This window comes from Mytilus galloprovincialis, chromosome 5, assembly GCF_965363235.1.
Source record: "Mytilus galloprovincialis chromosome 5, xbMytGall1.hap1.1, whole genome shotgun sequence".
Taxonomy (NCBI): domain Eukaryota; kingdom Metazoa; phylum Mollusca; class Bivalvia; order Mytilida; family Mytilidae; genus Mytilus; species Mytilus galloprovincialis.
In genome coordinates, this window is record NC_134842.1 from 62,365,833 (window position 1) to 62,389,817 (window position 23,985).

General features: G+C 32.4%; 1 protein-coding gene across 1 annotated transcript in view; it reads left to right on the forward strand.

The window, feature by feature from the left end:
* The first annotated feature begins 9,458 nt into the window (after nt 1–9,458).
* Nucleotides 9,459–23,985, forward strand: part of LOC143076215 (uncharacterized) — a 31,390-nt gene continuing 16,863 nt past the window's right edge. Inside the window, exons 1-2 of the mRNA XM_076251927.1 lie at nt 9,459–9,684; nt 23,027–23,265. Coding sequence (XP_076108042.1) covers nt 23,043–23,265 — 223 coding nt within the window. The 5' untranslated portion in view covers nt 9,459–9,684; nt 23,027–23,042. The remainder of the gene's footprint in view (nt 9,685–23,026; nt 23,266–23,985) is intronic.

Consider the following 23,985-nt stretch of genomic DNA (forward strand, 5'->3'; position numbering starts at 1 on the left):
CATTTTTTTTTGGTTTTCGCACCATAACGTTAGTATAAGTAAATAGAAATCTATGAAATTCAAACACAAGGTTTATGACCATAAAAGGAAGATTGGTATTGATTTTGGGAGTTTTGGTCCCAACATAATAAGGGGCCCAAAGGGTCCAAAATTAAACTTTGTTTGATTTCATCAAAATTGAATAATTGGGGTTCTTTGATATGCCGAATCTAACTGTCATGACTGTGTATGTAGATTCTTAACTTTTGGTCCCGTTTTCAAATTGGTCTACATTAAGGTCCAAAGGGTCCAAAATTAAACTTAGTTTGATTTTGACAAAAAATGAATCAGTTAGGTTCTTTGATATGCTGAATCTAAAAATGTACTTAGATTCTTGATTATTGGCCCAGTTTTCAAGTTGGTCCAAATCGGGGTCCAAAATTAAACTTTGTTTGATTTCATCAAAAATTGAATAAATGGGGTTCTTTGATATACCAAATCTAACTGTGTATGTAGATTCTTCATTTTTGGTCCTGTTTTGAAATTGGTCTACACTAAAGTCCAAAGGGTCCAAAATTAAACTTAGTCTGATTTTAACAAAAATTGAAATCTTGGGGTTCTTTGATATGCTGAATCCAAAAATGTACTTAGATTTTTTATTATGGGCCCAGTTTTCAAGTTAAAATTATTATATTAAGTATTGTGCAATAGCAAGTCTTTTCAATTGCACAGTATTGTGCAATGGCAAGAAATATCTAATTGCACAATATTGTGAAATAGCAAATTTTTTTTTAATTAGATTTATCTTTCTTTGTCCAGAATAGTAAGCAAGAAATATCTAATTGCAAAATATTGTGCAATAGCAAGATTTTTTTTTAAATGGAGTTATCTTTCTTTGTCCAGAATCAACTTAAATCTTTGTTATATACAATATACAATGTATATTCACTTTTTACTACCAACTGATAAATTAAAATAATCTTTACCATTCAGTGATAACAAGCAGTTTTTTTACATCTTAATATTTTATGATGTATTTAAATGAGTAGTTATTGTTGCAAACTCCATTAGAAATTTTAATTGAGATTAGTTTTGGAATAAGGGAAAGGGGGATGTGATTAAAAAAATTGGGTTCAATTTTTCTCATTTGAAATTTCATAAATAAAAAAGAAAATTTCTTCAAACAGTTCATTAGACCACATTCATTCTGTGTCAGAAACCTATGCTGTGTCAACTATTTAATCACAATCCAAATTTAGAGCTGAATCCAGCTTGAATGTTGTGTCCATACTTGCCCCAACCGTTCAGGGTTCAACCTCTGCGGTCGTATAATGCTGCGCCCTGCGAAGCAACTGGTTCTAGTTTCCAGACAATAACTTTTGTGTAATTGTATGGATCTCTATGAAATTGTACCACAATGCATCTTATAACAAAGGGGAGGCTGGGATTAAGTTTTGGGTTAATTGCCCAAAATCTGTAGGAATTGGGGGCCAAAAAAGGGCCAAAAAAAAGCATGTTTCTATTTTCCAAACAATCATGACAATAACTTGTGTTTAAGTTCAATACGACAAAGTTAAGCATGGGATTGAGTTTAAGGGTTATTGTTCCAAGGGGGTTTCAAAAAGTGGGGGGGGGATTTTTTGTTTACCATTTTATTAAGAGGATTCCTTTGTTTTTTTCAAAATTTTCAAATTTAGAATATTAAAAAGTTTCAAGAAGAAATCAGTATTGTGCAATGGATTTGTTAGATTTTTGACCACATTAATTTTGTGACAAAAACCTTTATTATGTCAAAAATGTGATCACAAACCAAATTCAGACAGTATAAAGCTTGAATATTGTGACCAAATTTGCCCCAACTATTCAGGGTTTGACCACTGGGGTCGTATAAAGCTGTGCCCTGCAGAGCACCTGGTTTGAACTATAAATTATATTGGTCATTTACATTTGTGTGTAAGCAGGACTAGGAGATATCTTCTTATTGAAAAGTGTCACAAATTATTCCTGAACAACTTCAATGTATGAGATCGTGGTAGGATTTTTACATTCCATATATGAATATAATGATTGATGAAATAACTGATCTTATATTCTTGAGCATGTTCATTTGAAATAGAAATCATCTGTCTACAAAAACTTGTACAATAATCATCAGTTCTCAAATTTCTGAATTTAACTAAAAAAAACTATTATCTGAGAACCAGACGATTACCTTTGTAAGTGTATTATAAAAAAAACTTTTGAAATTTATGATTATGAAATAAATGGTGCATTTTTATCTTTTGAATTAGTGTGGCATTATAAAGAAGACTATCTTTTTTAATATAAATGTGTTTTGTATTATTAGATGGTATTTGGTGCTGCTTTTGGTTAGAATATGTTTTTATGTTAAAATATTTTGAACTTATTTATAAAGAAAATACATTTTAAATTTTGTCAAAACTTTAAAAAAAAAAAAGAGTCTTCTGGAAAAAATAAATGCATTTTATTCTTTTCACAATGGCATTTTATGTTTATGTGAAAAGAGCCATTTATCAATCTCTGTAGTGGAAGAAGTGATTTTTGCATATCAAGTTCTAGGTTTTATTTTTGGTGCTTTTTGTCTAATTTACCTCGTGAAGAAATTTGCTAGTAGTTCGGTTGAAGAACAACTAACAGTTAGCTTTTATCATTGGTATATTTGAGTTAGTTTCAATTATATCATTAAGTTAGTTTTCATTATAGTATTATTAAAAAATTGATAGATAACAAAGGTACAATATACTATTTTTGGCCACATCAAAATTCTTATATATAAAATGTGCAAAATAATTTTTATTCAATTACTGTAAATTTGGAAATTAATCAAAGCATTTATTCACGTTAATCCTTGACCTCTGGCAAAAATGTGAAATCCTATGAAAGTGATTGAAAAAATAGTTATGAATAAAAATCCCTGCTAAAAATATGAATGCAAGATTTTGAAATTGCAAATCTGGTACTGTTGTATTTTTACTATTGATAAATACATTGCTATTCACAGTTTTATTCTTTAAAACAGAGTCAAAATCTTTGCATTGACATTTCTATTCTCTGGTGGAAATACTTAATTCTTTTCTTAGATGAAGTAGCTAGTATATTAACTGTCTGACATTATTATAAATAATGTAATTTCATAACTAGGAAGTAAAAAAGATATTTATCTTGTTCCAGTGATTTATCTCCTGCTTTATCTCTTGTATGCATACATTACTGTTGGTGTCTTCATTTTTGAAAAACTGCACTATTATATATGTACTAATTAAATTGTTATTTGGATGGAGAGTTGTCTCATTGGCACTCACACCACATCTTCCTATATCTAAGTATACATTTTTATTTCAATAATCAGTAAGATATTGTATAGTGTTAGTGTAAGGATGAAATTATCAAAAAGTTCGATAAACCTCATTTAAAGGACTCTTAAAAAGTACTGGATTGTTTGTGTTAAGTCTATCGTGTCATAGACTTTTTTCGCATGAATCGTTGATGAATGTTTAAGAAACACACATAGACAAAAAAATCTTTATTTGAATTCAAGATTCACATTATACATTTTGGTAGAAGGAGTTATCTCCTAGAACCTAGGTCTTCTTATTGAAGTCTCATAAATAATTTTTTTAGGAACTGAATAAAATTTGTTAACATGTATTTTGTAACATATCTTTCTAGTAGATATGAATAACTGGGTAGGTTATGGAAATTTGTGATTGAAATAATGTTAATAATGTTAACTGATAGGCATATTGTGTTCTTACAATTCAATGTATTTTTGATTGAAATCATTTAAGGTTATCAATTTTAGAATATTGCTCACTTCAGGATACATCTGAAACTGTGTTTGAACACAGTGTTTCAACAGAGGAAGAATAAAGAAAGTAATAAAGAGAATGTTATGGAATGCATATGATAGTGGAAATTAAAAGCATTGTGTATTTCATTATTGCAAATTGAGAAAAAAAATTATGACATACTGTCACATTGGTTGGAGAAAAATTCACTGTAACATATCCAATATCACCCTGCATAAAGCCATAAACTAAACCTTTTGATAAATAACTTATCAATCAGTGTGTACAATGAATAATTGTTAGTAATTTAAAACAGATTATATAATTGAAAACATGGTTGACTGCTAATAAAGTTATTTATATGGAATGAATTTGGTTAAAACATGGTTCCCTGTATGTGCATGTAGAAGTCATGAAATGCAATAGGCCAGAATTTGAAATTCAGTTAAAAGAAAATAAGGCAAAGCAGTATTTAATTTTTAATAAATAAAAGTGAAAAAAAAAATGTTTTGTTTTTCCATTTATGTTTCATGAATATTTTATATGGTTGCGTTTGAAATAGATTGGTACAATGTCGATATGAGGTCAGTATGAAATTTTTAGGAATTTTATATATGTATTAAGAAATGAACCTTAATTCAGATATGACTTGATCAGTCTAATCTTATTCTATTCTCTCTTATACCATGTCATTTGAAACCAAAATTAACTACAAACGTATTGCAGAATATCAATGTTGAGGATTATAAGTCAGAATCAGAAGAAGCTTATTATACTTCATAAAAAGATTCTTTGACAATCTGATATCTGGTCACCTTATCATTGTCAACAAAAATTTACTTAATAAGTGTGTTGGCTAAATGAAAAAGATAGAAACATAGCAAAAAAAATCTTATAGATTCTGTAGATGGTTATCATGAAAGACAAGACATACTCTCTCTAAATGTGCAAAGCTGCGAGGTTATTGATATGTATATACCGAGGGAAACACACCAACTATAAGAGGAAAACACACCAACTATAAGAGGGAAACACACCAACTATAAGAGGAAAACAAGTGAACAACAAGAACACTTAAGTGCAACAAAAATAAACACCAACATACATAGAAACAAACTATTTGATAACAACAGCTATGTTCCAGGCTTGGTACAGGACATTTTAAGAAAAAAATGGTGGGTTGAACCTGGTTTTTATGGCTAGCCAAACCTCCAACAAATGGCAATGTTAAAAAATATCGCTTAAATGAAAACACTGTGACGACAGAAATACAGCACAAACACATGCCAGAACACTCATCATAGAGAAATACAAGAAAAACAAATAATATAAAAGTCCACACAACATGCAAACTGCAAAACAACAATGAACATCTTCCCATCAACGACAGACAGCACAAACAGTGATTCACTTATTTAAGGAATATGCAATCTTGAATTTTATACAATTAATTTCACAATACCAGTCCAAACAATTATCATGAAAATGACGGTACTGAAAGGCTATTTTATAATTATGTGGATTACAAACGATAAGACTTAACACAATATCCATCCGAATCCAAGACAAAAACATCAAAAATAAATACATGAATGTTGGATGTGAGTCTCATGCTTCTCATTCCTTAGTTTAGGGGTAGTGATCTGGCGTAAACTATAAACTTCTTAAATGCTTAATATTTAGAAAGTGGAAGATATGGATGCTTCATACTTTGTATATAGATGCCTTGTGTTACGAAGTTTCCATCGGTCACGTTGTCCTTGACCTTATTTTCATGGTTCAGTAACTTCTTGAGAAAATAAAAAGGTTTTTTATAATGTTAATTTTCTCTTATAATGAGTAATAGGATAACTGTGTAATGGAAATCGGTCATAGTTCATTTATTTTAATGTAAATTACCAGATGTCTTTTCCTATTAATTGTGTTTCTATATGTATATAAGTTTCTCCATACTTGGAGCATCATCTGTTACATAAAACACCCCTAAAGTTGGTATAGTCTTGAATTTAACCCCTTTAAGTTTAATGGACTGATCCAGATGGTAGTATATAAAACAAGTAGAGTGAATTTAGTGAATCCAAAGAATATATATAAATAGTGTTCGGATTTATATGTAGATAATGATTGTGATATAAAGTGAAACTTACATAAGTTATTGTAAAATTGAGAATAAAAGGTGTATACTTGCTGGTGTTGCATGTTGTATTGTTGTGGAAGTGTGAATACTTCATAGATGTGTACTAGTGAGAATGCAAGGTGTATAATTGCTGGTGTTGCAAGTTGTAATATTGTGGAAGTGAATTAGTGAAAGTGCATTGTGTTAAACCTTACCAGTTTGGAGAATATTCATTGTATGAGAACTCATATGGATAGTAAGTGCGTGAGTTTAGCTGTGTTTATATATATATATATATATATACAACTCGTCTAAACATCAACCCAACAATGTTAGATCTGTAAATTTGCTTTCGCAAATTTTTGGTTCTTCCCTCGCCGGGATTCGAACCCATTCTACTGTGATATCGTGACACCAAATCGCCTGCACTGCAGCCGTCCCGCTAGACCACACGACCACCTGGGCTCTCAAAAAAGAGCTTTCGCTGGCCGTGTGTTACCTTTCCTCGTCAGTTTTAATCTAGCGGCGTACTACAGTACATGATATAAAAGGCATGAAGATGTTATTGTTACAGATCAGCTAAATTATCTATAATAAAGGATCCTACAAATTAATGTAATATACAGTCACAGAAAATAATTATATTTATAAGTACGCCTGAGTCAGTGACAACTCTACAACAGATGTATCCATCGGATCGCCATCAATGATGGTGATACATGGCTGAGTACATAATGTATATACAACTCGTCTAAACATCAACCCAACAATATATATATATTCCTTGTATATGGAAGAATTCTTGCAAGTGTGAGTGAGGTACCACACCTGCCATTTTGATTTATGTACATTGTGTGGCGTATATATTTGAAATTGTGAATTCGTTTAAGGGGTTGTTAATTGCTTAAAATAGAACAACTAGTTGTAGTGAAAAATTGAGGTGAACACTTGAAATTCTGATTTATTCAGCTACGGATCGATTAATCGCCCGTTTCACGTTACAACTATATTTCGTATGTGCGTACTTTGCAAAGGTTCTCATCCCCATCAGACAGTTTTCACTTGATATCAAACCTCATTTCATGGATTAGTGAACAAGATTAAGTTTTTGTGGTCAAGTCCATATTTCAGATACTATAAGCAATAGGTCTAGTATATTTGGGTATGGAAAGATTAAAACGTATACATGTCCAACTTGCAAGTGACTGTGTCATCTGAACTTAACCTCATTTATTTGGTTTAGTGGTCAAAGTTAAGTTTTTGAGTGTTGTTCTGTTTTTTCTAATACTTTATGAAACAGCTAAGTCAACAAAATTTGGTGTATGGAAATATTTAAAGATGTACATGTCAGTCTCGTAGGTTTGATTTGACCGTGATCTCTTTTTCATGGCTCATTGCATAGTGTTAAATATTTGTGTTTTTGTCTATTTTCTTAAACTATAAGCAATAGGTCAACTATATTTGTTGTTTGGAAGGATTGTAAGCTGTACTTGTCTGTCTGGAATGGTTCATCTGACCTTGAGCTCATTTTCATGGTTCATTTGTCAATGTTTAGTTTTCTTGGTTAAGTCTGTTTCTTAGAAACTATAAGCAATAGGTAAACTATATTTAATGAATTAAAAGATAGTAAGGTGTACATGTATTTCTTTTTTGGTTTATATGACCTTGACATCATTTTCTTGGATCATGTTAAGTTGATGTGATAGTTGTAGTAAAGCTTTACATGTTTAGGACTATCAACATAATATAAATGGTAAGTAAAGAAGGCGGGTCATTTCAGCGAGTGCACTCTTGTCTTTTCGTTGCATATTTGTTTCCAACATAGCTGCTTATTTCAAATGTTTGGGTTTGAGTGTTCCTGATGAAGGTTAATCCAGAAACGCGCTTTGGGTGCACACAATTTTGATGCCTTTATTATTTATGAATCATGCATTTCAGACACCGAATAGATCGATCGAGTTGACCTATTGCTTATAATATCTTAGAAACGATCATAACCAGAAAAATTGGCATTTGCCAGTGAAAACAAGCATATATAGGACGTATCCGGTCGTTGTTAGAATATGCATCTATTATTTGGCACCCTTACATAATCAAGAACATTAATGCACTTGAACGAGTACAGAGACGAGCAGTGCGTTTCATCAGTGGGAATTATACAAGCAGAGAGGAAGGTAGTATAAGGAAACTTAAGAATGAACTAAAACTTCCGACACTTGAAAACTGACGTCAGGGACTTTCTATATAATATAGAAAATCCCTGCAGACGTCGACACAGTAGAATCACACTTTTATCTATGAGGTGGACGGAAAGTTGATACCAGCTATCCCGCAAGACTCAGTATAATTCAAGAAGAGACCAAAACAACAGATATAATCCAAACAATTTAGTGGCTATAAAACAAGAAACATTGTAGATAAATTTGTTTAAACAGTCAATCTTCGTGAGAACAATTTCCGATTGGAATAGACTACCAGACAATCTCGTGTGTGCTAAGACAATTCAGACTTTAGTTGCTCTCACATCGTTGGACTAGTTCTCCATTGCCTTTTCCCTGTTGCCATTGTTGCCATATATACTGACCCTTCAACGTACACATTCAAATTCAGTAACCTGATATTCGATGGATATACTGTCCGTGTAGAAAAAGAGTAGAGAAATGCAAACATGTCTTAAAGATGTCCCGAGAAAATATGTAAAAGTATTTAAGAACTGATCGCGATTGTAAAGTTTCGTTTAAGAGAACTAAATAGCACAATCGTGAAAATACTGAAAATAAACTCATCATAGATACCAGGACTAAATTTAGTATATACGCCAGACGCGCGTTTCGTCTACAAAATACTCATCAGTGACGCTCGAATCCAAAAAAGTTTAAAAAGGCCAAACAAAGTACGAAGTTGAAGAGCATTAGACCAAAATATCTAAAAGTTTTGCCAAATACAGCTAAGGTAATCTATGCCTGAGGTAGAAAAGCCTTAGTATTTCAAAAAAATCAATGATTTGTAAAGAGAAAGTTCAGATGACTGCGTACAATAAAATACGTGTTAGCACTACCACAGCTCCTGTAATGTAAACTTTTATAAACTACGAGCAAAATCGCTAACGTTTCAGTTGTTGGCGCTAACGTTATAGCTGTTGGTGCAAACGTTATAGGTGTTGGCGATAACTTTATAGGTATTGGCACAAACGTAAAACTTGAAAAAAATGTAGCACCAGGTCTGCCGTCATGCGACTGATACAGTTAAATTTTATGCAAGATTCCACTTGTTGTGTGCTAGCTCAAATTTACTTCAAACTGTTTTACTGGGTAGAGTTAAGAAAAAATTTCGAAGTTAAATTAGACTTTAACCATCAAATTTAGGGCGACCCTCCTGATAACTTGGCACAACCAACATGTAAGACGCATATTCAAATCAACAGTTTATCTTGTGATTTTGAAAATAACACCGTTAAACGCCCCAATGAATTAAATACAAAACTTAGATTTATATAAACGTCTGTTTATAAATATAATTATTGATCGGGATATGTAGGTGTAGTTTAAATTTACGCATATTTCTACAAAGAAAAATGGCCGACTAAAAAGATAACAATTTTTGGACTTCAAGTTTATCAAAAGAAAAGATAATCACAGTTGTACTTATCATGCATAATTGTGACTTGGAGACACGAACACTATAGGGTCTGGTAATGTGATCATGGTGATGGTTTTCGACATATTATAGATAATTTACGAAAGTTACTTCAACATTTGGAATACCATATTCCTTATGCATGTAAGTTCGCAAATAATCAAAACAGTATGTATTAATTCATTTGATTGATTGTTCATTTTTGTTTGCTAAACGTCCAGTCGCAAATACATTATAAATATTCTGGACGATATTTATTTGATACGGTTATACCCGTATTTATAAGCCTATTTGACTAAAATAAATATTAAATTTTCATGTAATTGACAGTGACTGCTTATTATCAAACGTGATATTTTCAAATATATATATATATACATATATTTAAGAGACCCCCTCATGGGGACGTCCAAGTAATCACATAATCACAACTTTTTTTGCCAATGCAGCATGTATAATTACATAATCTTTATTTTTTTTAAACAAGATAATCAAATAATCAAAAATGCAGACCTAGCTTATCAAATAATCAAACAATCATGAAATGTTTGGTCTGGTAATCAAATAATAACTACAAAAAGCAGCCAAGTAATCACATAATCAATCAAAGTACTGAAGTACTGACCATCAGATGACCTCGAGTTCTTGTGGATGGTCAAAAGCACATGTCACAGAAAAAGATCACATCACTATACCTATAACGGATGTTAATGTTTTTTTCTGTATCATGTCTATAAAGCATTTCAGTTCTGTCTGAGACTACTATAACACAATAGTAGGCTCAGGCTCTGTTAAAACATAAATATCAATCAAGAATATAAAAAATTATTTCTTCTCCTCAAAGAATTAAAGCAGGTTATTCAAAACAAATTATTTTTAACAATTCTTCAGGTATCAAATCGATCCCTGGCGGTGTCATTTATAGTCTGAGTTAATACAAATAATATTTTTAAAATATTATTTGACTTTTTATCATATAAAATCGTTTCATCATCACAATTCAAATGATTTATATAAGCTGTTTTCCATTTGTTTAATATAATGTTAGTGTCAGAGCCAATTGGACCATCTTCTAGTGTAACTTCGATGAGACCCGGTATGGTCTTATGTCTTTCACTAACGACAATCTTGCCAATGTTTTTGCAAAACTTCCGGGAATCCCTTGTTTGTATATCCAAAAATTTATCTTGACTTCGGTACCAATATTGCCTTTTTGTCTGTTGACAATCTTATCAAAAAGTTTACGTTTGATTTTTTTAAGTTCTTCTTATCCTGGTAATAGTTTCTATTCCATTTACGTTCGGCTTAGTTTAAACAGTATTTTTTACTGAAAAATTACAAGACTTTGGATAAAATATTACAATGTTACATACGTTCGGCTTCGCATACTTCATTCAAGATCGCAGTGAGATTATCGTTCACCATTTTTTTTAAATTTTCCTACGTTAAATATTGAGACCTCCTTTCGTCTAGTAAACCAGGAGTTCACTACGCCATGAATAATGGTGACCAATTGGTTATATTTACTGTCTGGTTAATTCCTGATGATTCTAATTTCGGTATAAATTGATTAATTTTTTAAATTATTTCGACATCTGTCATCCACTCATCAGGTATATTGCAAGTGTCAAATTTAATATTTTTATTCGGTTTTGTTTGTAACTTGTCGTGTGTTGGTGATGGTAGTACATCACAGGGTAATTTTATGCGTATATTGTATGAGACTGTCCTATGGATGTCTTATGCCGCTTGCTATCAATATTTTTGTTGTTGCGAAAACAAGGCCAAGTGAGTAGGTCTTTCCTGCCAGTTCATAGACCCTGCTTTATCAGTAGTAGCCTCCTCGCGGCAGCACACGGAAACTGATTGCATTAATCAGGCGAATCTTTTAAGGAGCTCGGAACAGCAAGGGCCCTAACACTAATTAACCCTAACCCAACTATGGGGGAAATAGTCGGCTAGGAGAGGGTCGTAGCAAGGTTACATCAATTTTCATAAGAGAAAAAAACTCTAAAATTAAAATCAACGGGTAGATCAAACTCGTAAGCCTAGGAAGACATCTATCTATTGGAAGGAAAACCATAAACAAATAACCCTGGTCCACCAGATTGGAAGTTGAGCTAGGGGGTAATCTACCCTACTCATAAAACAACATCTGATTACGGAAACAAGGATTAAAAAAAATTGCCTCGTCTCGTACCATCAGAATACCAGCAGAATTCTGCGCATATGAATGGGATTAGTGAAAGCCAAGTGTAAGCTGATCACACGAAAAGTATCTTGAAGGCGAGAACCAAAGTTAAATTTGTTTTTGAAAAGTCTGTACCATGTACGAGACGGAAAACAAGCACAAGTGTTGAGAGAAATGAACAAAAACAAGTTGCACATACAAGGTATAAGTGAATACAGATGGACAGGGTTTGGAAAGCACTTGACAAATACAGGAGATACAATCATAAACTCTGATAGAAAAGATGACAAACCCCACGAAGGAGTTGCCTCATCTTCAACAAATAAAAATCTAAATCACTCATTTAGTATAATCAAGTCAATGAAAAAAATAATAACAGTAAGACTTAATACAAAACCTATGAAGACATCAATCATCCAAGTCTATTCTCCGTCAAGCTGATAAAGTAATAAAGATTGAATTATAATATGCTCCAAGCTGAGGTAGAGAAAAAAGACTTAACAATCATCATGGGAGATTATAATGCTAAAGTGGGTTTGAGAGAGAAATGGGGAAACATGGCTGTGGAAACATGAACGAAAACACAGAACATCTGGTAGACTTCTGTAGACTGAACAATCTTGTAATAGGTGGAACATTGTCCCGACACAAGATGTCTATAAGCTGACTTGGGTATCACCAGGAGGCAGAGATAAAAATCCGATAGACCACATAGCAATGAAGGGTAAATTAAGGAAATCCTTAAAAGATGTGAGAGTAAGGCGAGGCGCTTACGTAGGAAGTGACCATCGTCTTGTCACAGCACACATCAAACTCAAACTTATGAGAGCATCAGAACATTGCAGGGTAGAGATTTGACACAGGAAAACCCAGGCACATGAAAACCAACCATGACTTCCAATTAGAACTGAATAACCGCTTTAGACTATTAGAACAACGTAAATGTAACATCATGGAAGAAAGTGAAACAGTAGATGATCAATGGTAAGAAGTGGAAGATCTGTTTTAAAAAAAAAAAAAATCTTGGGTTTCAAACGCAAAAAACACAAAGAATGGATCAAACCAGAGACATGGAATCTGATTGACAACAGGAAAGTGTTAAAAAAAGATCTGCCATACACACTCTGATAGATTAAAAGAAAGATTAATGGGTCAATACTCCAACTGTAATAAGGAAATTAAGAAAATCACAAGAAAGATCAAAAAGATTTCATCGAAGAAATGGCTCTAGAGGCTGAAACAGCTGCTTCAGAGCAAAGAATGGGCGACCTTTATCAAATTACTAAAAAACTTTGTGGCCACAAAAAAAAAACAACACCAACATACCAGTTAAAGAACAAGAGGGTAGATGGAATGAACATTTCAAAGAAGTATGAAATAGGCCAGAACCAGAAACAACAGCAAACATACCCATCGCAGAACATGACATTGAAATAAACATAAAAATTCCATCTAAATCAGAGATTATCGGAACAGTAAAGAGCCTTTAAACCAACAAAGCCCTCGGAAATGATAAGCTATCAGCAGATCTATTTAAGTCAGATCTAGTCTTAACAGCGAACATTCTGCACACACCATTCAAAAATATTTGGCAAAATATAAAGATACCTAAAAACTGGTCAGAAGGTAACATCATTAGACTGGCTAAGAAAGACGATCTCACAAACTGCAATAACTGGAGAGGAATCACCGTTTTACCAATCCCAAGTAAGATTTTCACCAAAATACTAATAGACCGAATTAAAACAGCAATTGACAACAAACTCAGAAAAGAAAAGGCAGACTTTACGAAAGAAAGAGTTGTTGCGATCACACATTTTTGCTACGAAACATTATAAAACAGTGCACAGAATGGCTAAGACAACTGATCATAAACTTTATAGACTTTGAAAAGGCCTTTGACAGCATACACCGAGAAAGCTTATGGAAGATCGAAATGATTTTCTGATATGGACACGAGAGCGCTGTTTATTGGCAAAATATGAATTTTCTTCAATTTTTTTTCAAACACATTGTTTATGTGTCTTAACAAACACTCCTTAAGCCCTAACAAATTTCAGACAAATGCATGTGGTAATTATAAATTATCACAAAGATAATAAGATTCAATCCGCCAATCACATAACTTTTTAATATATGCATATTTTTGTCATAAATCTGTAGTGAGCTGTATAAGCTCCGTTATAGTTTCAATTGGATATTCTTATATTTCCCCATTTTAGCTTTTTAATCATTTGTAATCGATGATATATCAACAAATGAAAACAAAATAATCCTTATTTGCAAATAACGGAATTTTTGGCAACTATTAAGTTTCAATAATTTATTTATTCATTTACAAGATTGATCGTTTATATAAATATACAGTGTTAATTTCCATTATTTAACACGAACGTACATTTTTAATGAATAAATTGAATGACTACTACGGTTCCTTATTTGTGCATTGTGATTAAAAATTCGTTTGTATAATATTTTCATTTGTTTCTAACTCTGTCTTGTATTGTTCTGGTCGTACTATTGCAAATATTCAATTTCATGACTGCATCATGTGTTTCTATCAGTTTACCATAGTGCTATCACATGGTAAGGTTAGAAATTAATGATAAACCCTAGTTTTAAGTGTTTTAATGTCTTATCTTACCCTTTACATTTATTGACATAACTGCACGACCCGATTTTCAATTAACAGTGGTAAGATAATCGTTGCAAAGAATCCTGCTCAAACTTTTGTGAAAGACGGTTTTAACTTTGAAGTGTTGCGAGAGTTTATGTTCCATGTTGAAGGCACTTGTATATAGTGATCGAAGTACAAGTACTGTTCCATTGAGTTTAGTTATATGTCTTCTGTTTCTGTCCCTGACCCATGTTTTCTGTATTTGGCATGTGTAGTGCATCATGACATAAAACATTGTTACATGTACCGTGATGAACTTTCGTGCAGGACTGCTTTGTGTATTTTTGACATGGAACTCTTGACCAGACTATGACTTTTTGACTCTTGACCTATGCACTTTGGGTGTGTCATCATGATACAGTGTATTCCTTTGTATATTACGCTGACATAAAAGATTAATTCTAAATTGACCTTGCTTCTGAATACAGTATGTAGCATGAAGATGTATTGTCATAAGATGGTGAGTCTCGTGGTACGAGAAACTTCATATGAGCTTGACCTTTGCCCTCATTGTACAACTTGTATATTTTGTTTGAATTATATGGAGAATTGTCTGATTGCGCTCATACCACATCTTATATCTATATTAGATATATAGATATATTTGTTAGTTTTGTGTATCACGATGACCCTTTCCTCAAAATCTGCTTTGTGTTGTTTTTTTTTTTTGTCATGGAACTCTTGACCAGTCTATGACTTTTTGACTCTTGACCTATGCATATTAGGTGTGCCTCTTGATATGAAGTCCGCCTCCGGACGAGGGATTTTCTCACTCTCATTTACTGCTTCAGTAGCACCATGTGCTGCCAGTTGTGATAGATAATTCAAAATGTTTCAATCATTTTACCTTTGATTTCATTTCATGGACATGTAGATATGGATAGTCTGTTTAAGCATCTTGAAAAATCACACAGAAGGTATGCGCATATCAATAAACTGAACTCAGTGCGAAGAACCTTTAAAGGACACTTAGACATAGAGCTCAATCTAGTGAAACACTTTTTTATGTTGGTCACTGTCTGTTATCAAACTGCATCGCAAAAATATGCACGTTAATTCTAATAGAAGTAGAATACAAAGGAAGCAAATAAACTGTTTACTGAAATAAATGTACAATATGTCTATGGGCCACAGATGCCCCTGATTGTGAAAAAAACCATAAGTAAACTTCCACATATAGATGCAGGATTCACGCAATTTTGACTGTTTTGTGACCATAAGCATTTTGTATCAGTTTCAAAACATTTGGTTGTGGCAAAGCAAAGTTAAAGATACAGAAACAACAGATTGAGCATTTTTCCTATCTTAAGGCTACATGTTGATATTTGTATCATCAGTACTCGTACCAACTTCTTATATCTAATAACTCATGAACAGTAACACCACCCAATATCGAACTTGATATATCTGTGTTATGGGGTAATAAGCATTACGTATTAATTTGCGAGTTAAACTTATTAAAAAGAACGAAAACGAAAAATTCAGCTTTTTTATATTTTTAAAGGAACATGATAACTCATAGACTGTAAAAGTGACGCTACAAAATTTCGAATTTATTTTTTTTATGTGGAAATAAGCATTGTCCCATGTTAGGGAGATGGCGGAGACCCCGCTAATATGTTCAACCCAACCTTATTCAGTATGCATGTGCCTGTCGCAAGTCAGGAGCCTACACATTTGTCCGTATCTTTTCTCGTTTGAATTTTGTTTTATCGTGTGTTTTTCTGTTGTGATTTTATACTATTGTTTCATCCCGCTGCAAATGTTTTCACCTGTCCTAAGTCAGGAATCTGATGTACATTACTTGTCGTTTGTTTATGTAATTTATTCGTGTTTCTCGTTTCTAATATAAATTAAACCGTTGGTTTTCCCGTTTGAATGGTTTTACACTTGTAATTTTGGGTCCCTTTATAGCTTGTGCTTCAGTGTGAGCCAAGACTCCGTGTTGAAGGCCGGACATTGACCTATAATAGTTTACTTTTATAAATTGTTATTTGGATGGAGAGTTGTCTCATTGGCACTCATACCACATCTTCCTTTATCTATTTGCTCATTATTGAAGGCCGTATGGGGACATATAGTTGTTAATTTCTGTGTCATCTGTTCTCTTGTGGATAGTTCTTCTTTGGCACTCATGCCACATTAGTTGGAAGGTGGGGATCCCGCTAGCATGTTTAATCCGCCTCATTCTGTTTGTATGTGCCTGTCCCAAGTCAGGAGACTGTAATTCATGAATTGTCGTTTGTTTATGTGTTACTTATTTGTTGTTTTTTTTCATAAATTTGTCTGTTTCTTTTCTCGTTTGAATTGTTTTACATCGTCATTTCTGTGCCTTTTATAGCTAACTATGCGGTATGGACTTTGTTCATTGTTGAAGGCCGTAGGTACTTTATCTTTTTTTTCGGATACTTGCGGTTATCTTCTCCAAGTTCAACGGGAACATTAGAATGATCTAGAATAGAACCAAGATGGAACCAAGAAGTTGGGTTGCTATAACCAAACAACCCGGATGTTGAACCAGTTACCATGATTTCGAACCAAAGAACCAAGGTTCAGAACCAAAAAACCCAGATGGAACCAAGGTTTAGAACCAGAGTGCCCGGATAGAACCTAATTGCATTCAGAATTCTCTTGACTTTTTATACCTTCAACGTATTTTCCAAATCATTTATTTATTTAGTATATTTATATATAATATAATTGAAAATGATGCAATATTATACCTCAATGAGGATGGTGGCAAAATAAACCATTACATAATAATTTAATTTTGCATGTAACGCGTCTTCTGACTGGCTGACAGTGTTACGTCTATCAGCTCTTAGACATAATTTTGTCATGTGACCGTGAAGTTATCAAAGTTATTTTGTATGATTTACTCCGGTTTAAAATGGAATTTAAAATTCGAAATAACATCAAAACGCAGATTATTTAGTGTGCACCACATTTTTTATGTTATTTATTCATAAACCGAAAAATATTATAGTCATTCCTTAAATACATGTTATGGGGAAGAGGGAGGGAAGCGCAGACTAAAACAGTTGCCTCCCCTTTCCCGTTGAAGGGTGTTTGTGTTGTTGGTTTATGTTTTACATGTTTCTTCTCAGTAATTTAAGTACGACAAATTGGGGGACTGTCGTTCGCGTTCTTTCGAGGCCTCCTGGTGAATAAAATTAAGATGTCTATATATGTTTATTTCGAATCCAACCATACGAGTAAATTAATCAAATACATAAATATGAAATAAAAGAGTTTGGTTCTTAAAATGTTCTTGAATTAACATTTATCAAAATACTTTATTAATTAATTAAAATAAGTTATCATGATATTTATGGTAACTTTAATAAAGAAAGATTTCTGTTATAAACTGTTACATTAAAACTTTGATAAGGTTACGTTTAATTTTTCATTTAACAAAAATTATAAGTTTACGAACCTGGTGAATAAAACAAAGATGTCTATATATGTTTATTTCGAGTTCAACCATATGAGTAAATTAATGTTTGGTTCCTTAGGGTTTCCTATTTTAAACCCTAAGAACATGTGCTGGTTGCACTTGTTTTATTCACCAATCAAAATAACTTTAAGAATACATATTTTAATAAGAACAGTTTCTATTGGTTATATCTCTTTGCATTTTTGCATAAATTGGGGTTACTATTTTTAATTAGTTAATACTTTGTTTTTACGACTATTAGGGAAATCCGATTATTTGGTTAGATAGAATTCTAGGTGAACAATAGAAAAGAATTTGATATATTTGCTAAAGGAAATACTTCTAAGAGTTTAAGCTGTCAAACCTTATTTATATCTCTAAGTGTCAAATAAGAAGAATTTCACATCTATTACTTATATCAAAAGTTACATAACATTATAGACTTTCTAATTATATCTTTTTATACAAAAAGCTTAATACAAGAATTAGATATTTTCTACAATTACAAAGAAGATTCACTTAGTTTTATATGAAATATTATTTTTTTTTTAAATATTTTACCTCATTTTACCTTCATTATATACATCACAACATGAGACAATTCTCCATTCAAGTCACAATTTGTAAAAACAAACCACTATAGGTCAAAGTACGATCTTCAACACGGAGCCATGGTTCACACCAAACAGCAAACTATAAAGGGCCCAAAAATGACTATAGTGTAAAATCATTCAAACAGGAAAACCAGCGGTCTAATCTATATAAAAAACGAAAAACGAGAAACACTTACGAATGACATTAACAAACGATGACCACGGAACATCAGGTTCCTGACTAAGGACAGATGCAAACAAATGCAGCTGGTTTAAACGTTTTAATAGGCGCCAACCTTCATCCTAACCTGAAAAAAGTGTAACCGGCATTCCAACATATAAAAGCACACTATATGAAATATCAATTGACATGGCTTGACTCAATCAAAAGCCATGTCTTTACAAAAACAAATATTTTTATGTTTGTAAATATTGTATGTTTTGGAATAATTTAATCACACAACAGCGAGTGAAAAAAAATAGTTGCCTTATTTTTGCAAACATCAGGAATTTCCTATGACCTTGATTTAATGGTAACTGCACCGTTATACATTTTGACAACCGGGTAGATACTATAAGCTTTCGTCGACGGATTTAAAGCATAATCACATACTTAGCGCAGACTCAGAGATATACATAACAATGGATGTTTCAATATACCTCCACGTAAATCTAAATTTATTTTAACCTATTTGCAAACGCTTTGTCGATTTTATTGTATTAGAAATGTTAATAAAACAAAAAGGCAAAAGAATTTTTATTCTTATTTCAATTGGATGCATAATAAAAAAGAATTAATATACTAGTTGTTTTTATTTCCTAAATATAGTAACACCGCTATATTTTGTTGCAATTTCAATTTCATCACGGAACACGTTCGCCACAACCATGGATTCATTAAGGGATGAAAATAAGCTTGATATATATGTTACGATTTTAAAAGTTATCAATATACTAATTTAAGTTGCAGTATAAAAACAATATTTAGTCAATGTCACACAAATATTATCTGTTTTGTAAACATCGAAGTTTGTTTAATTATTGTATTAAAATGGAATTCTGAGGTAGTTTTTATTTTTATTTTAGCGAGTCAACATGGCAGCTCCTTACTTACGGATTTGAATTTGACGGTAGCTTACGAGAAAACATGTAAATTAAAAATCGCAAATATTGGGTTTGAGAATTAAACATATTTTTTCTACCAGTTATTAACGAAATGAATAACACGGGTGTCATTCGGTTTAACGAGAGAAATGGTCGTGAAAGAATATCTAACGGCGGTCAAGTATTGAGAGACGATCGTGAAAGCTCTGGTAACGGATCGTGAAAGACATTTAATGAAAATTCTAGGTCAGAATCTTTGAAAAAATCGCTTAATTTTCAAAACGCGGAATAAATTCGAACAAAAAATATGTCTGTCAAAATGGTTCAACTTCCTCAACATAACTGTAAAATAAGAGAGAGAAAATATGCAGTACCTATGGAAAAAAACACAAAAGGCGCAATGCATGTCTATGAAATTTAATTACAAATAACACGCTTTTTGTACCTATAATGTTCATATTTAAGTTTATCGTGATATATTTGAAATTTAATCTTTGGTGTATCTGATAGTACAGTAAAATGAAGGGATGTTCTTCTCTTAAAAGCATTAATTTGTATATGAAAAACTTGAATTTGTTGAATATTCATCAAACTTGATCGTGAAAGATCAGGCACCGCATTATTGTGATCGTGAAGGATAATGCGTGACCAGACTTATTACTAGTAATCAGAAATCAGTATTTCTTTTACCATTTGATAAACCTGCAACTCGTTGAAGCCTGTAACTATTTTGATAAGGATGAACATTAAAGCTATTTGTTTTTTTATTCAACACTTTACCTCGAAAGTTAAAAAACAACAACTAAAAACGTCTCTAAATAAGTTCGAAAGATTCAGCTCTGAGAATAGGTCAAGTGCAATTCAGGCAGACCGACACTATTTAGCCAATAATATTGATATGCAACGTTTAAGGTGGTACCCAACACTTTCACTAAAATTAATTTGGCTCGTTTAATTTTCATAAAATTTTGTCAAAGTATTTACTTTAACCCTTTAACAAAAATATAAAAATTTGAAAAAATTTTGAACCAACCGTTTTTTCAGAAAAATTACACTGCTTATATAGCAATTTGACAACCACCAATTTTGATCATTGAGAAGCTTAATATTCCTTTTTCATCACAACGTAATTAAAACGTTTAGCTGACTTTACAGAGTTATCTCCCTGTAGTGTTAGGTACCACCTTAAACCAAAATGATATCCATCAAACAAAAAATTACAGCAAAACAGCATCTTTCATGAGTAATTTGAGATTAAACGATAACCAAATTTGCACAGTACTTTCTTAAGTTCTGTATATACAACGCAGATGTAGATTGATTTAACTATATACTACAGACTATAGAATACCAGAGCGCAAATGCTGTAATGTCTCGTCTGCTTTACTTATGATAGTTAATTTTTGGAACGTCTATAATATCAAGGGTTTTACTAGAAGTTTTCAAATGCGCTTAATGTATTTTTGTCCATCTGATGAGTTAAGCCTTTTCAATTGATTTTTATAGTTCGTTCTTATGTTGTACTGTTATACCACTGTCTCAGGTTAGGGGAAGGGTTGGGATCTCGCTAACATGTCTAACCCCGCCACATTATTTATGTATGTGCCTGTCCAATGTCAGGAGCCTGTAATGCAGTGGTTTTCGTTTATGTGTTACATATTTGTTTTTCGTTCATTTTTTTTAAGGCCGTTAGTTTTCTCGTTTGAATTGTTTTACATTGTCATATCGGGGCCTTTTATAGCTGACTATAGCTGACTATGCGGTACTAAGCTCATTGTTGAAGGTCGTACGGTGACCTATAGTTGTTAATGTCTGTGTCATTTTGGTCTCTTGTGTATAGCTGTCTCTTTGGCAATCATACCACATCTTCTTCGATCCTTACAGTGCCTTAGAAACTGACAAATGTAAAAGTTATGCTTGGCAAATGAATTCTAAACATAAGGTCAATAGTATATGAACCCTGACCGACAGCCAGACATAGACATCTAACTATCATTCAATATATCAAATACAATTGACGTCATCATGGTCATATATGAAACATGCAGACAGACATGTACACCATACACGAAATACCATGGCGCTATAGCATACAGGTATATATCCAAAAGACTAGACAACATAAAACGAGCATTGCCGAATGATGCATGATAATGCGTTCGATGTTATTTGAAACCTTGCAGAAGTCGAAAATGTACAACTCACAATCATAACAACAGACAGTTACCCTAAAGCTTAACGAATCCGCGATACGGACTTGACCACAAAAATGAATCTTCATCCATGAAATAAGGCAAATTTGGGGTCAGGTGAATCCTGTCTGACGGACATGTAGTTTATAGGATCCAATATACAAAATGTGGGTATCATATAACTCATGATAAGTGAGTACTTTACACGACAATAAAAAGCTTCATCCTACAATCATCCAACTATTTTACATATCATTTTCTGAAAATATTAATACTTTGAAAAGCTTAAAGTTATTGAGGATGTTGACCTAAATAGCTTTTCTCAATATCAATAACAAATATTAATTATGATATAATTGAAGAACAATTTGAACGTCTTCGTAGCATCAGATCTTTCACGATCCTTTTCACGATCTTCAAAAATGCGGTACGTGATCTTTCACTATCCGAAAAATCAATTTTTGTGTAAATAGTTTGTTTTTTTTATACCAAGTTTCAGATTATGTTTATACAAAATAACTATGAGAATCATTTGATTAATTCAAATTGAATCGCCGTATTCGTAATCAAGTAGTTTTTCTAGTCGAATTTGTGAAAAAATCATGTTAGTTTACATTTTTTATGTCATTGAAATGTCGAGAAGCAATCTGCCTTTTGTTGTTTTGTAATACCTATGTACTTTTAAAACTGGATATTCTCACATACTGATCATAATGTTGAACCATTTTGACAGACAGTTTTATTTTGTCGTAAATTTGTCTGTGTAATTAATTAAATTAGAATATGTATTGACCTTTCATATGTCTTCTCGATTAAATGTCTTTCACGATCTGTTACCAGAACTTTCACGATCGTCTCTCAATCAATACTTGACCGACGTTAGATATTCTTTCACGACCATTTCTCTCGTTAAACCGAGTGACACCCGTGAATAATGCAAGCTAATGATTTATGAGAATATTTGAGCTTTATCTAACAAGGAGTAAAAAGCTACACACACGGCTAACCCACCCTCGCTTCAGTATTTGAATGGACTTATTTTTCCTATTAGAATCGAAATAATTCATAGAAATCATACATTTGGTGTAAATTTACACATGGCCTGGGCCGTGATATTCGTTAATTTCATCCCTCGCTAACGCTCAGGATAAAATTCAAATATCACGGAGAGGCCACGTGTAAATTTCCAACAAATCTTTGGCTTTCATGAATTATTTATTAATTTTAAGAACAAAGTTATTTGATAGAACTTGTTCAAAATATCATTACAATAATGTATACTGCTTTATTTAGGTAAAGTTTGCACATAATGGCAACAAAAACAGACGAAGAGACCAATTTTATCTGCATGTTACAGTTGATATGTTCTCCTGTACCGACAAAAGCAGTTCAGCAACGGTTTAACAGGGATTTCCCTCCTGCGAACATTGAAGCTACTCTAAAACAAAACCAAAATATGAAAAAGTTAGAAGATCTTCGAAAGAAAAAAAGATTGAATGAAAAACAATGGGATCTTTTATTTCCAAATACAGGTAATGTTATTGAAAGTTTATAAAGAAAATATATGGTGATTAATCATTGAAAAGCTACAATTATTCATACCGGTATTATGAACAAAAAAGATGTCCATGTGAATTATTGCAACAATCACTTGGCGTCTGTCGATGTGAACTGTTAAAAAAAGATCTTCTGAAAAGCCAACAGGACGTCACGAATTAAAAGCAGGCAGAGGAGGGAAAATATGGATATCAAAATTTTCTGTTATTATTTTAAATTGAGGGCTATATCTTCCTTATGCCCGGATTCTTTGGCTTTATGTTTATCTTTTTATGTTTATAAGCTGTTCATTTTTTAAATAAGTTTTTGATATTTTTTATTTTCTTGGTTTCGACCATCACTAAAGACATTTATTGTCAAAATGCGCATTTGGTGCAGAAAAATTGGTTCAGTTGATTTATAACTGGCAATACGGTATTGGTTTTGCTAATTATTGAAAACCACATGTTGATTACCTTTTGTTGTTTGATTAATACTATAGTATTAATGAACGGGTATTTTTATAATGGCCCTGTTATATGTCCAAGGCCTGTAATAATAGTCTAGGAAGTCTGTAATGGCACATCCGAGGCCATTGTTACTGACCAAGGACATATAACAGGGCCATTATAAAAACACCCATTTCTGAATACATTTATTAACCAACTGAAAAAAAGTGTATGTGTTGCTGCCAACTTGATATACTCTCTTACTCT